Source organism: Eublepharis macularius, chromosome 4 (genome assembly GCF_028583425.1).
Source record: "Eublepharis macularius isolate TG4126 chromosome 4, MPM_Emac_v1.0, whole genome shotgun sequence".
Taxonomy (NCBI): Eukaryota; Metazoa; Chordata; class Lepidosauria; order Squamata; family Eublepharidae; genus Eublepharis; species Eublepharis macularius.
In genome coordinates, this window is record NC_072793.1 from 125,781,362 (window position 1) to 125,794,848 (window position 13,487).

At 39.4% G+C, this 13,487-nt stretch overlaps 1 protein-coding gene across 1 annotated transcript in view; it reads right to left on the minus strand.

Moving 5' to 3' along the window:
- The window catches only part of GRIP2 (glutamate receptor interacting protein 2), a 150,405-nt gene that overhangs the window by 39,360 nt on the left and 97,558 nt on the right, over window positions 1-13,487 (minus strand). Inside the window, exons 15-16 of the mRNA XM_054976398.1 lie at window positions 12,506-12,651; window positions 7,889-7,969 (exon numbers count right to left, since the gene is read on the minus strand). Coding sequence (XP_054832373.1) covers window positions 7,889-7,969; window positions 12,506-12,651 — 227 coding nt within the window. The remainder of the gene's footprint in view (window positions 1-7,888; window positions 7,970-12,505; window positions 12,652-13,487) is intronic.

The window sequence follows — 13,487 nt, forward strand, 5'->3', positions numbered from 1 at the left end:
GTTTGTCTCCACCACCCCCATCAGCGCACTTGAACAATTGTTTATAGTCATCACTATGGGGGAAAATACCATGGGGCAGGCTGCAAGTGGTTTGTTTGATCAATTGAACTTGATAAAAGCCTGGAAGATTTCAGTCACAGCCTTTTGGGGCTCTTTCTCTGAGTCAAATAACAAATGTGTATCCCTATGAAACATCAGCTACTTCACAGATGCCACCAACATAACAAACAATCTAGTTCTCTCTTCAGGTTTCTGCATCCTACTGAAATGTGCCCCCCAATCTAACCTCTGCTGAAACATTTTTTTTTTAAATTCTCCACATCAAGCTTAAGTCAAGCCCCCTTCAAGGCACTGGCCTACTCCACCCTTTCTAAGGCAATCCTACTTGCCCCCACAGCAAAAGAAAAACTTATAGAGAAAACATAGGTCTACGGGGGGAAGGAGGAATTCCAATAATCATGTTGCCTGCCTGCACTAGGGTGACGGTGATTGGCAGAGATTAACACAAGAATACATACACCCCGTTTTGCACTGGAATGCTAAGAGTTAAAATGAAGAATATGCCTCATTGTGGAAACAAAATTGCAAAGCACAGGGTAATATGGCAGCAACAGACTACAGCAGGATGCAAAGGTAATAAATTATTGACACTATCATCATTTAGAAAAAGAAAAAAGTGAATACGACACAAGATTTTTTAACATGTCACTGTGCTGGTTGGTTGCTTGGGCACCAGCCCACTGCCACCACCCTGCTACCGCTTTGCCAGTTTCCTGCCACAGTGTATGCCTGCTGATACTCACCTTCTTCAGGGTCTGTTTTTGAGTGTGCGTAGTGTACCTCAAGAAAAACTCAGTAGATTGATGATAGAGGGAGGGAGTCTAATGGTTGATTAAGTTTTTGCAAAGCGTGAAAAAAGCTGGCCCAAAGCCTCATTTCCTCACCCCACCCCACCCCCTTGAAAAGAACACCGTGTGGATGTGCAGCCAACACTTGCCTTCCCTAACTATTCTTCAGGGTCCACAAACCCTGCTGTTGTGGGTGCTTCAAACTCAGTGGGTCGATGGTTTAGAGGGAGGACTATGGGCTGTTCGATTTTGATGCCATTAAGTATGAAAACAGCTGTCCCAAAGAGCCTCAAAGGCATTGCAAAGAACAAGTCCCAAAGCCAAATGGGTTAGAGCCATTTGGGTTAGAGCCATTAAACTGGCAACACCCCACCAACAAAAATCCAATAAAGGTTAAGTAGTTTAGCCCCAAATCCTGGATTTGAAACTAAAACAAAATGTTTCTCAGTACACATCTCTAATTAGAATAGAAAGGAATGCGCTTCTTAATAAACTGCATATACAGGCCCCAAAACTCTTAAAACTACAAAGGGGGCAGACCCTTCTTATTGTACCCAGGGTGGGGTGGGGAAGATAAGATTGGACTATGCATGTTTTTGGACACCTTTAAAAAATCTGAAATAGCGTAAAGGACAAAGATTTAATATAAGTCATAAAAAGAAGAATGAAGGCTTCTTACGATGCTCTTGTTATTGATCTTTTGATGGTTCCCACTACATTTTTAAGTTTGTCACCAGAAACATAAGAACTAGAAACATAAAAGATGGTGGGATAATCTGTAAGAAATTACAGATCATTCTCCAAAGGACCCCTGGGCTATCTGAAGCCTATGAGTACACATGTTGCTAGCCTCAGTTTGCTACATATATTTTACTACCCTTCTGCCTCAAAATAGGATCTCTTGATTGATGGGTAATTCAGACATTACTTTTTGATGTGGTGAAGTCAGCACAAGGTGACTTTTTACTTCATCAGTTTCCCACTTTTGAATGCACCTTCCAGATGGTGACAGCTGCATTTAATATGTCAGAGAGCTTTTTTACCTCTCAAGCTTTTCCACAGAGGTCATCAATAACTGTCATAGAGTAGGAGGAAGGGCATATAAGTGAGGCTCACTCCATGTGCCAGAAAAATTGAATTCTGTAATCCACATATATTTAAATAATTAATCACATTTTACATAATTTCTTTTAGTTTGCATAATTGACCCTGCAATTTATGCTCATTTGCATAATTGATTCTTGCTTTGTTCCTTCTGGGGACAGGCAAGGATCTACACAGGTCACCAAAGCCCTGCCCTTGACAACTAGAAATCAAACATACACACACACACACACTTAAAATATTTGTACTCTGCCTTACCACTCTACATAGTGGCTAATGTAAGGATGAAAATACAAACTAGGAAAACAGCAATGCACACTAAACACACATAATAATATAACCGGATCCAGATAAACAGCTAGCAAATACATAGCAGAAGCTACCTGACATAAAAAACCTCTTTGAATTTGGCACTGAAATTTGGTACATTTTTAATTTGGTACTGAAATTAATGAAGAGTGAGAGACAAGGAAACCTCTAGGGAACCTGGGCACCAGTACCAAAACAATCCTGTGCCTGGTAACTACCTGCCTGACCTCCAAAAGTGGGGACATGCAAAGGCTGGTCTCAGCAAATGCATAGACTCACACGAGAATAGCTGTTCTTTAGAACCTCTCTGGCTTTTGAGGTTTAAGTAGGAAGTGCCCACAAGTGATCAAAGATGTATTTGATGCCATAAGGGCTAGAAACTTGATTTTTTACAAACAAAAAAATCCAATACATTCGATTCTTGGGAATGTAAAATGCATTCCCAGAACCATAATCTGGATTTTTAGCTTGCTCCTATGTAATCACAGGCTACTTTCAGTCCCAATCTTATCAAGTGTTTTACCCTATGAAAATGATGTAGCAAAATCAAATGATGGCCGTTTCCACATGCCTGTTAATGCATCTGGAAAATCATGCAAAACTCGCAGCACAACAGCGTCTTCATAAAGCGATTTCCCGTTTAATGGAGTGATGACATCAGAAATCGCACCATTAAATGGGAAATCACAGTATAAAGACGCCGTCGTGCAGTGAGTTATGCACAATTTTCTGGAGGGTTTAGCCATGTAAAAATGGCCAATGGCTTGTAAATTTACCCATGTTGAAAAACAAACCTTGACAGCTCATAATGCTTGCCTTCAATCCAAAAGTGATCATCATTATGATTGCGAGTTTTTCTCTGTCCTGGATATTAAACTCCATAGATCCATTCCATGGTTACCAACACCATTTTAAAAGCAGTTGTAGTTCTTTAAAAACTGCCATGGGGACTGATCTGGATTACATGTGTTGCAAGAAACCCAAGAGTTCTTCTTCCCCCTGCCCCCGCATCTTTTCGAGTGCCAAAACAGCAATGGGGACTCTTTTGACACCTAAAAAGGCACCTGAAAAGGTGGGTGGTGGGTGGGAGGAACAAGAGCTCCTGGGGATGCAATGTATGCAATCAAGATCAGGGCCTCATAGCAATTTTTAAAGAACGACAACTATTTTTTTTTTTTTTTTATAATATTTTTATTAGTATTAAGCAAATTAACATTTAACAATAGCATTATAGCCATAACAACGAGAGAAAATGTTTCACATTACATCTGAAGATAGATTTAACAAATAGATAAACGGAATATTAAAAGAAAATATTCCTTATTATACAGATCATTGTATATTTTTCCAAAAGCAAATTTCTATAATTTCTTTTGACTGTTAACATGCTATAAACATACATAATGCCAACAATGATTTATATTTAGCCAGTCTTTTAACCTTTTTACTCTGTTAAATCTACTTTAACCATTTAACTTGTAAATATTTTATTCAGATGTTTATTGATTGAGTTATAATACTAATTATATACTTCCTAAACCACTTACCCACCTCCTCCCTAACCCTCCCCTCTCCTCCCTAACCCATCCAACCCCTTTGCATAAAAGTAAACTTTGCATCTTGGTTGATAATTGAATTATATGATCTTAATATATATTGATATCTATTAGCTTTAAGTATAGCTCTACTGAATTAGTGTGACATTACACACACCAATTCTGGGTACCCTACTTAACCCCCCCCCCCAAACAGGTAGAGCTATAAAACTAGGAGAGCTATGCTGAGAGGACTGTAACCTCCCTTCCCCCAAACCTTCGTTTGTTTTAAGGCATTCAATGGGTAATACAACGAACTGCATATATATATATATATATATAAAAGTATGCTTAAGTTCCTTCCTAAAGTTCTTGCAAACATAGAGAGAAACATCAGATAAGTCTGATAGGAATCTTGCTTCCTTTCTGTGGTGAAAGCAGGTCTACTGGTTTCTTTTTCTGATTGGATTTATTCATTTCTCTTTCCATAGGAATTTCCAGCTTAATAGAATTCAAAAGGTTCATTCCAGTGTCTATGTCTGTAGCAACATAATGTTTTCCATGATATATCACCAGAAGCTTAGTGTAATTTAGCCATCGGTAGCGAATACTGGACTTTCGTAGCGCTTCAGTTATAGGCTTTAGTTCTTTTCTTTTAATAAGAGCTTCTTTTGGGAGATCCACGTATACATAGATTGGCACGCCTTCATATGGAATTGATCCTTTTAATCTTGCTTCTTCCAATATCTTCCTTCTTATGCTTTGATTTGGAATTTCAATAATGACGTCTTTTGGAGTCATTTTATTTTTAGTTTGTGATACTCTGCCGACTTGGTAAGCGTTAGTTATGAATGGGGCTGTTTCATTTTCCAACTTAAAATATTTTACAAGCCACTTTGAAAGAAGCATTATGAGATCCTCATTATGGGTACTTGATATATTAAGTCCTTTTAGCTTGAGGCAGTTTTTCTTGGCTGCAACCTCCAGCCGAAGAATCCTGTCCTTTTGAATTTCAATTACTTTTTGCATAACAGTTACCTCCTTCTGAGACTGCAAACTAGAGTCTAAAGCTTTCTCTGCTTTTTGGTTGACAGTTTGCAAGTCAAGCTTTATTTCAGCAAGCTGTTTTGACAGCGGGTTGATTAAATTAGTCATATGCAAAATAATGTCCTGACTCAATTTTGCTAGCTGCGGGTTTAAAGTTATTCTGTCTTGATTTACCTTTTCTGTGGCGTCATTAAAAAGATCGTCCGCCATTTTGGGTGTTTCTCCCCCGCTGCTGTCTGCTAGCATCGGCTCTTTAACTGTAGAAAAGAACGTCTGTAGGTTCCTTGCCACTTTGAAGTTACTTTTCCTCTTCTTTTGTGATGGCTTATGCATAGTTTTTGTAGATTTTGTTTCGCTGTATGCTGTTAATGAAGGTTTAGGAGTCGGGAGGAACGGAGCTCTCCCAGCACGCGTCTCAACGACAACTATTTTTAAAATGGTGTCGGAGACTATGGGATGGACTCATGGCTAGAGATCGGCACGATCTGCATTACGATTGAAAAAACTCCATGATAATGGCGATCGCGCGATCGGGACCCGGCGGATCGTGCTCGGGCACGGCCAACGATCCAACGGTCGGGAGGGGGGCTGGATCGGGGCTTGATCGGGGTGATCGTGCTCGGATCAGGAAGCCAGACACTCAGGCGCCAGCAATCTATTTTCCTGGCAACGGAGCCAGGGGAATGGCTGAGCTGTGTTTGCCCTCCTTCTGTCGCCCTCGAAACCCGAATGGAAGCCCAGCTTGCCTTGATCAGCAGGGCTTCCTTCCAACCACGGAGCAGCAAAGCAGTCACCAGCTGGGAGAAGACACCCAAGGGAGGGAGGGGGAAGGGGGTGTTCTGTAGCCATGGGCATTCCAATCTCATCCCTGCAAACCCTGATAGGCAGCTCTGACGGCCAAACACAGACAGCCAAACACAAACACAGATGCCATCAGCATCAGCCACCGTTCCTGTATCACTGGGAACAGTGGGGCATCCCTCTGCTTTTGCCTCCACGATCCACGATCCACGGATTGGAAACAGGAGATGATCAGTGTGGATCATTAATTCAGGATTGTCGCTGGCGCCGATCCATGATCAGCTTAATCGGTATTTTTTTTGGATCGTGCCCACCACTACTCATGGCTGCTGTCACTTGTAATGTGGCTGTAGTTTTCCCAAGGGGCTTGACTGTATCTAGTAGCTGGAATGCAAACACGGCAGTGTTTGAGACACCAAGGAGTAGAGCAAGAGATGGGAGAGAAAGAAGCAGACAGAGTGTTGGATCCAGACTAAATTTTCCACTTGTACAAGGCACTTCTGTCAAGGAACAGAACATCCCTGCCCTCTTCCTACTGCAGGCCACTGATCTTCCTGAAATGCTGCGTCCAGGGTAGAAGGGACCCTCTGGAACAGCATAAGAGGCAAATTGGGGGTCTGTAGCAAGAAAAGGGGATTGGTGGCAATTATCTCTACCCCTTCTGCTACTGGAAAATTCAGTCTGGATCCAACTTCTGGAAGAGATTGCTTTCTCATTCACCCACCACCACAGTCACTGAGTCTTAGCAGAAGCTACTAGGAGGATATGCATTGGGGCTGGCAACTACAAGTGATTCTAGAACTCAGAAAAAGAGCCTTTTTTGTTGTCATCTTTTGCTCATAATTGCCATTCCCAATCTGAATCAGTATGGTGGCAGCTTGCCCATCACTACCTTTATCACAACAAAAGTAAATGTACAGATTGGCGAGCTGCTTTAAAATTCAAATACTTTACAAATTTACACCTTACAGAGTGACCTTGATTGTCTATTAAAAAACAAAATTATGTCTCGATATATAGCCCCTCTCAAGCAGCCCTGGGAGAAGCAATTTTAACAAATGCTTAATTAAGAAAGATCAGCACATAAATTTAACCAGCTATCATCCTCCTGAGGCTAGAAGAGACATATGCACATATAACTTATTTTAAATGTCAGTTATTGACTCCACTCAAAGTGAAACCCACCATACTATCCTGCACAAATATCTGACTCATACACTAAAGGGAAATCTTTATTTTTTTAAAAGACTAGAACTTTGAAAAAAGGCAGATCTGCACCAGACAAATTGCAATCAGTTATTTTCCTCTGTACCATGTGCTTTACAATTGTTATCTTAATCATATTCACACAAGCCCTATGAGGTCAGTCTCTGTTGGCTCCATTTTATAGGTAGTAAATGAGACAGTGATGTGGTTTCATTATGGCTGTTGAATGAAAAAGTGTTCTCCAGGATTTTTATGAATACTCCTCTAGAATCTGAAGGTTGGAGGGCAACATCCACTCAATATGACCATGAGATGCCTGATATGGTTCTAAATCTAACCAGACATTGCTTTGATTGGTTGAAGAATAGGAACACTGGCTGAAAATCCAAGCAAACAACTGGAATTTACAGAAGTTGCATCTTATGGGAGATCTGGGTCAATTTTTTTTTTTAGCAGCCACTCTATATAGAGGACTCACTCAGTGCACCTGCTCTTCAGTTGTTAGCAGGATATCAAGGATACCAACATGATAGTGACAGTCCATACCTAGATGGAAGTATGGGAAGCACCTGTTGCTGAAAAATAACTAACCTGATGAAGATTTAGAAGAGTCTTATTTTTAATTAGTACCAGATTTTAATTTTCCAGAGCACTATATTGATGGTCAGTCTGGCTAGTGTCTCTGATTACAGACCTCCTTGAAAAGGTGAAAAAATGACCTTCGGTTTTCAAAAATTTCCTTATAGGAAAGTAGATTCATTTTGAGATGCAACTGAGTTCTTATCTACAGCCAAGGCTACCAATTTGCCCCAGGAGGTAAATCCAGGGAAAAATTCCGTCTACTTAGTTCTCCCCTTGAATGGATCAAGCCTGGAAAAAATGAAACAGCAATTCTGATCTCTTCCGTTTAACCTGTGTGCATGTGCTTTATCCACTGACTATAACATGCAAAAAGCATCTGTAATCCATCCTACCCTTGTGACGAAAATTGTAAAACACATCTTCTAACTTAGTAACTATAATCTGAACAATACTTACAGCTGATGGTAATTCCCAGCTCTACTCCTCGTTTCTTGGGTAGCTTCACATGAAAGGTACCACTGCTAGGAATGACCGATTCTACAGAACAAAATAAGCCAAATGAGTAAGCACTGCCACAGGAAAGGATTCGGATGGATTTGCTGTTCTATTCTGAGGAGTTCCCTACTTGTGCAGTCATATCAATTAGGGGTACACAGAGCAAAGGGGCTGCTTTATCTAATACAACAGGAGGTCCCCGGTTCAGTCCCCAGTGAAAAGGACTGGGCAGTAGGTTATTCGAATCCAAAGAGCTGCTGCTGGTCAAAGTAGACAATGCTGACCTTGATAGACCAATGGTCTGAATTAGTATAAGACAACTTCATTTAATTTTTTTTTGGTTTATAATGTATTTTATTTGAAAAACAAAAAAATAAGAAAAACATAAAGAAACAATATTAAAAAAGAAAAGAATTTTATAACATAGTTATATACATCAAAGATAATAAATAACAGAATATACAAACACCAAATTATTTCTCCCCTCCATCGCCTTCCTTATGTATTTTGGAATACATTATATTTAATTAGGCTGCAGTTGCCACTGTGCCGTCGCCTCTGGGGCCTGCAGCAGCCCACAGCAGCCAGGTGGGAGGCGGGGAAGGCCAGAACCGCCGCCTCCGCCGCAGAGGCCAGTGGGGAGGTGGGAGAGCCCGTAGATGCCCTCTCCACCACTGGAGTGGCCCTGCTGGCTCAGGTAAGTGGGGTTGGGGGGTTGCAGGCTCGGGTGGGGGGAATTGGGCAAAGTTTAAAGGGCCCTGACGCTTGCAAGCGGCAGAGAGAGGGCTTTAAACTTCAGCTGGGAGGCAGAAGGGATCCCCACTGCCTGCCAACTGAAGCCAGCCCCAGGCCCAAAGCTTCCCGAGAAGCTTTGATTCAGGATTTCTGAATCGGGGCCAGCATGCTGGCTCCTATTCGTAAATCCCGAATCTTTTCACATCAGATCCAATTTGGGTATTTTTCCCGAAGTGTCAAATAGTGTCAACCCATGTCAACTCAAAGTGCACACCCCTACTGATCATTGTTCTTAATTTTCACCTACATAATCAAAGAAAACTTTCAATTTTTTCTGAAATTCTAGGATTGGTCTATTGTGTATATAAAATGTTAATTCTGCCACTGATGTATATTCATATAGTTTATTTGTCCATTCTGTCAAATCTGGACAGGATTCTGCCTTCCATTTTGTTCCATATATTACTCTTGCCACTGTCACCATATATTTAAAAAGTTCACTATGCATTTTTGTAATATTACTTTGTAAAATATTTGGTCCAACTCAAAGCAACTCACTTTAATATCTTTTGCATCTCTTCATATATTTTTATCTATTATTTCCTCATTGTCTTGCATGTTCACCACATATGATAGAATGTTGCATCTGCGTACTGACATTTCCAACACTTTCCACTATAATCCTTATTAGCTTTTGCAATGTCCTTAGGAGTAATATACCATCTAAAAACATTTTATATCAATTCTCCCTTAATATTTGACAATCTGTAAATTTGATTTCTTTTGTCTATAAATTTTCCCACTGATTCATAGATATATTTTCTCCAAAGTTTTGCATCCATTTTACTTGTTCTGATTCTGTATCATATTGCAGTAAGATTTTATATACTTTTCGTAATAGGTGTTTTGAGTCTCCAATGATTAATTGTTCAAACATTGTTTTTTCTCTTAACTATCCACCTTCTTTAGACACCATTTGATAATACACCAGCCATGAAATGCTTTTTCCTTGAGCTTGATTTTTTTTGCCATGTTTTTATTTTTTTTATTTTTTATCCATCATATATTCATAATTTACATAATCAGTTTTGTTTCTTATTACAATATCATAGTAGACACATATTGGTGATGTCAATAGTGAAGTTGGCGAACTTAATCTATTTCTACATTGAAACCATATTTTTAATAGTTCATCCCTCAAATTATGGGTGCCAACTTGTCTTTGAATAGCTTTTAATGATTTCTTGATCCATATATAATGATGGATTCCTTCTTTGGTGTTAATTATCTCCAGTTCTGTACTTCTCTTTGGACTAATGATCCATTCGGATATCCAAACTTGTAACTTTAAAATATTATTCTTGTCTTCCCTTTCCATGCAAAGTCATTTAAATTTTTTTGCCATTTTTAAAGTCTTCTTATATATATGGATTGGCAACATTTGGAACAAAAAATTCAATTTTGGCAATATATTCATTTTAACAGCAGATCTTCTGCCCCATCTTTGCAGATCTTCTGTAAATGCTTGTCCAAACTTTTTGATAATGATCTTTATATAAGGTATTGTTTAGTCCCGTTACATTTATTCCCAAACATTTAATTGGTTTTCTGGGGATGACACAATCTCTTATTTTTTCTATCTCTTCTTATTCCATTCTGGTTGTCGCTAATAATATTATCTTAATCTTCTTTTTGGTCAATCTATATCCTGAATACCATCAAAATCTAAGTATTTGTTCCATTATATATTTCAGAGAAATATTTGGTTTTATAACTGATATAACAATATCATCTGCATAACTTTCATTTTATATTCTTCTTTGCCTTCTTTTATTCTGACAATTCTAGTGTCTTGCCTAATTTTCACAGCCAATATTTCCAATGCCATAATAAACTATAGTGGTGATATTGGACATGCCTATTGAGTTCTTTTTGCTATTTCAATTTTCTCCATTGTGGAACCATTTACTAGAATCCTACCATGCTGATAAGTATAAATGCTTTAATTTTTTTGAAATGTTTGATTAGGGAGTTAAAATAACAGCCTCTTACTATATGCATTGGCTTGATGTGTGTAAAAGCTTCCATATTAACACTACACACTGCTGGTGGCTGCTGACACTAGCATCAAAACTCTCCACACACCTGGACCAGTGCATGTTTCCAAAAGTATTGCCAACAGTAGCAATTCTTAGCAGCCCCCATATGGAGACTGTAATGTGTGAAACTGCCTCTAGTTCTCATTTACACATGATGAAGATAGACATTCTAAATGCAATGGAAACGTTTGGCACAATTTGTGCCCTAAAACAAAACACAAAACCCCCCTCAGATTGCAGCAGATGTGAGTTTATACCATTTTCACCATTCTTCACTTAAAATATTATGTCTGTCTTCACTCTAAAACAGAGTTACACAAAAGGATATCATGGTTCACCTTCCAAGCGTAATAAATGAATTAACAAACCATCCTCATTATTACGGGACTGTAAGTATATTCTTCTAATACAGTGACTGCCAGTATTAGTGAATGTAATTCCTGTTTAAAATTATAGTTGACATCTTTCTCCATTTACTTCTGAACAGCATGTGCAACATTTATTATAGCATTAGCAACAAAAATAGCACAGCCCACTGCATGCCCAGAAAGAAACCAGCGCACATAAACAATGATTTCCCTTGCAAGTAACCCCAATTCTTAAAAAAGACAGTTTAACATTATCACTAAAGGCAGCAACTTAGCTACATGTGAATTTCCTCCCTAAGCCCAAACATATCCATGTTTACAACGATAAGAAATCAGAGATCAGAAAATAATTATTTGGTCATAAGACCATGAGGTTAGAGGCAGCCGACAACTGTAAGGAGATGGGCAAGGGAGGAGATCATGACAAGCTACGATGGCAGGCGAGGCAGATTGATAGATTACAGTTTAATAGTAAAATGGAAGCATGCCATAATTTTGTGCAGATGGGACTTTCTGATAAGCATCCACGGGCTTTGCAGCCTAAACACAATGCATTCTCAAGCCTTTACTTGCTGCAGGGCTAGGATGAGGAAAGCCCCCCCCCACACACACAATTCTCATGCCTTATTCTGCAGATGGTTTGAGTCAGAAGTATACGGCTCTAGATGGCAATCACAAGCCTTCCATAAAAAGTATACAAGTAGTTTCCTCAGACTATTGATCTACCTAGCTGAACATTGTTTACTCTTGATCAACAACAGCTCTACAAGTTCTCAGATAAGGAGTTTCTCAAAGTTGCTGTCTGAAATAACAGGAACTCTGGCATTTGATATATGCCCCCATCATCAAACTACTAACAATATACAACTGAATTACAGTCCTTCTCCTGGCAGACCTGCATTATTACTGCTGGTATTTTTGAAGCTTTCAACTAGGTTGCTCTATACGTGTGCATTACACGTTACACTAGGTAACAGAAAACCTGTTGATTCTATTTTCAGTATGTAGTTGCCAAGAATCAACTAACTACCTCATTTTACCAGCTACCTTATTCTCTTTCTAGATTACTGAAAATAACCTGTCCTCTACTTTTCTGTGCTGTCTTAACTTTATAGATGTAAGCTAACAAAGAATATAGAGGGGACCAGTGGTTCAGTAGAAGTATCTGTTTGGCATACAGAAGGGCCCTGCTTCCATTCCTGACCCTTCCAGTTAAAAGGACCAAGCAGTAGGTGATGTGAAGGACCTCTGCTTGAGACCCTGGAACATCGCTTCTGGTCTGAATACTGACCTTGATGAACCAATGGTCTGATTCTGTATAAGGCAGCCTCAATTAAAAGAAAATGTGGAACCACAGCAAAAATTTATTTCCTTACCTGCCACATCAAATTCAACCTCCAGCACAACCTTGTTAGTAAGTGCTGCATCCCGCAAGAGCTGGTTGGCTTCTTCCATTGTCCCATCTTCTGTTGCAATAGTGTTGATGGAAAGTACTCTGTCTCCAACTTGTAGGAGGCCACATCTACAGTCCAGAGTGGGGGGAAGAAAAAAGTGGAGGTCAAGAAAGGGAGATGCCTACAGAAACCACAGCATTCAAAAGAAGCCAGCCACACTGATATCAGATGAGTAACCCAGATATTCAGTGTATATTGCTAAGATACCCAACACAGAGAGATTACCCAATGTGGGAGATGTGTTGATGCTAGATCCTGACACGTTGTCCACAACTTTGAGAGGGGTTCTGAAAGTCAGTACTGATTCTTAATGATATAATCTCCTATTGTAGATAAAAGATCTTTCTACCATCTATCAAAAGTTATATTAATTGTAACAAAGATCAAAACTTCATGAAAGTAGGGAAACTGACCGTTGCCCTTGCTTTGAAACCATGCCGAGTACTACAAAAGTCACATTAAGCGAACCTAAATCTGCTGGCAGCCGGACTAATGACACTGAAAATTACAAACTCCTCTGATTAATATATGGGTAATATAGAAGCTACAACTCAATGGGTTCAGTTCAGTGTCTCAGCAAATTGGGTAATCATTTATCCCTTGTAATTTCCCTTCTTGAAGCCAAATATACATGTATGCTGCTTAACAGTGCTGAAAAGCCAATAATTCAGGACATGCTTCCAATGTAGCCTTCACCAGCATTTGTTGAAAAAGGACTTGTGTCTTGTACTGTGACAACAGATGGAAAGGAGGAAAGAAAAATAGAGAATTTAAAAGAAAGTGAGCGTGAATCAGAAAAATCCCATCAACAGAAAAAAAAGTGGGTGAGAAGACCCACTAGATTTGGGTGTGAGGGACCAAAGTAAGCTCCAATACGCAGCTAGGAAAAAAGAACTGAGAACTG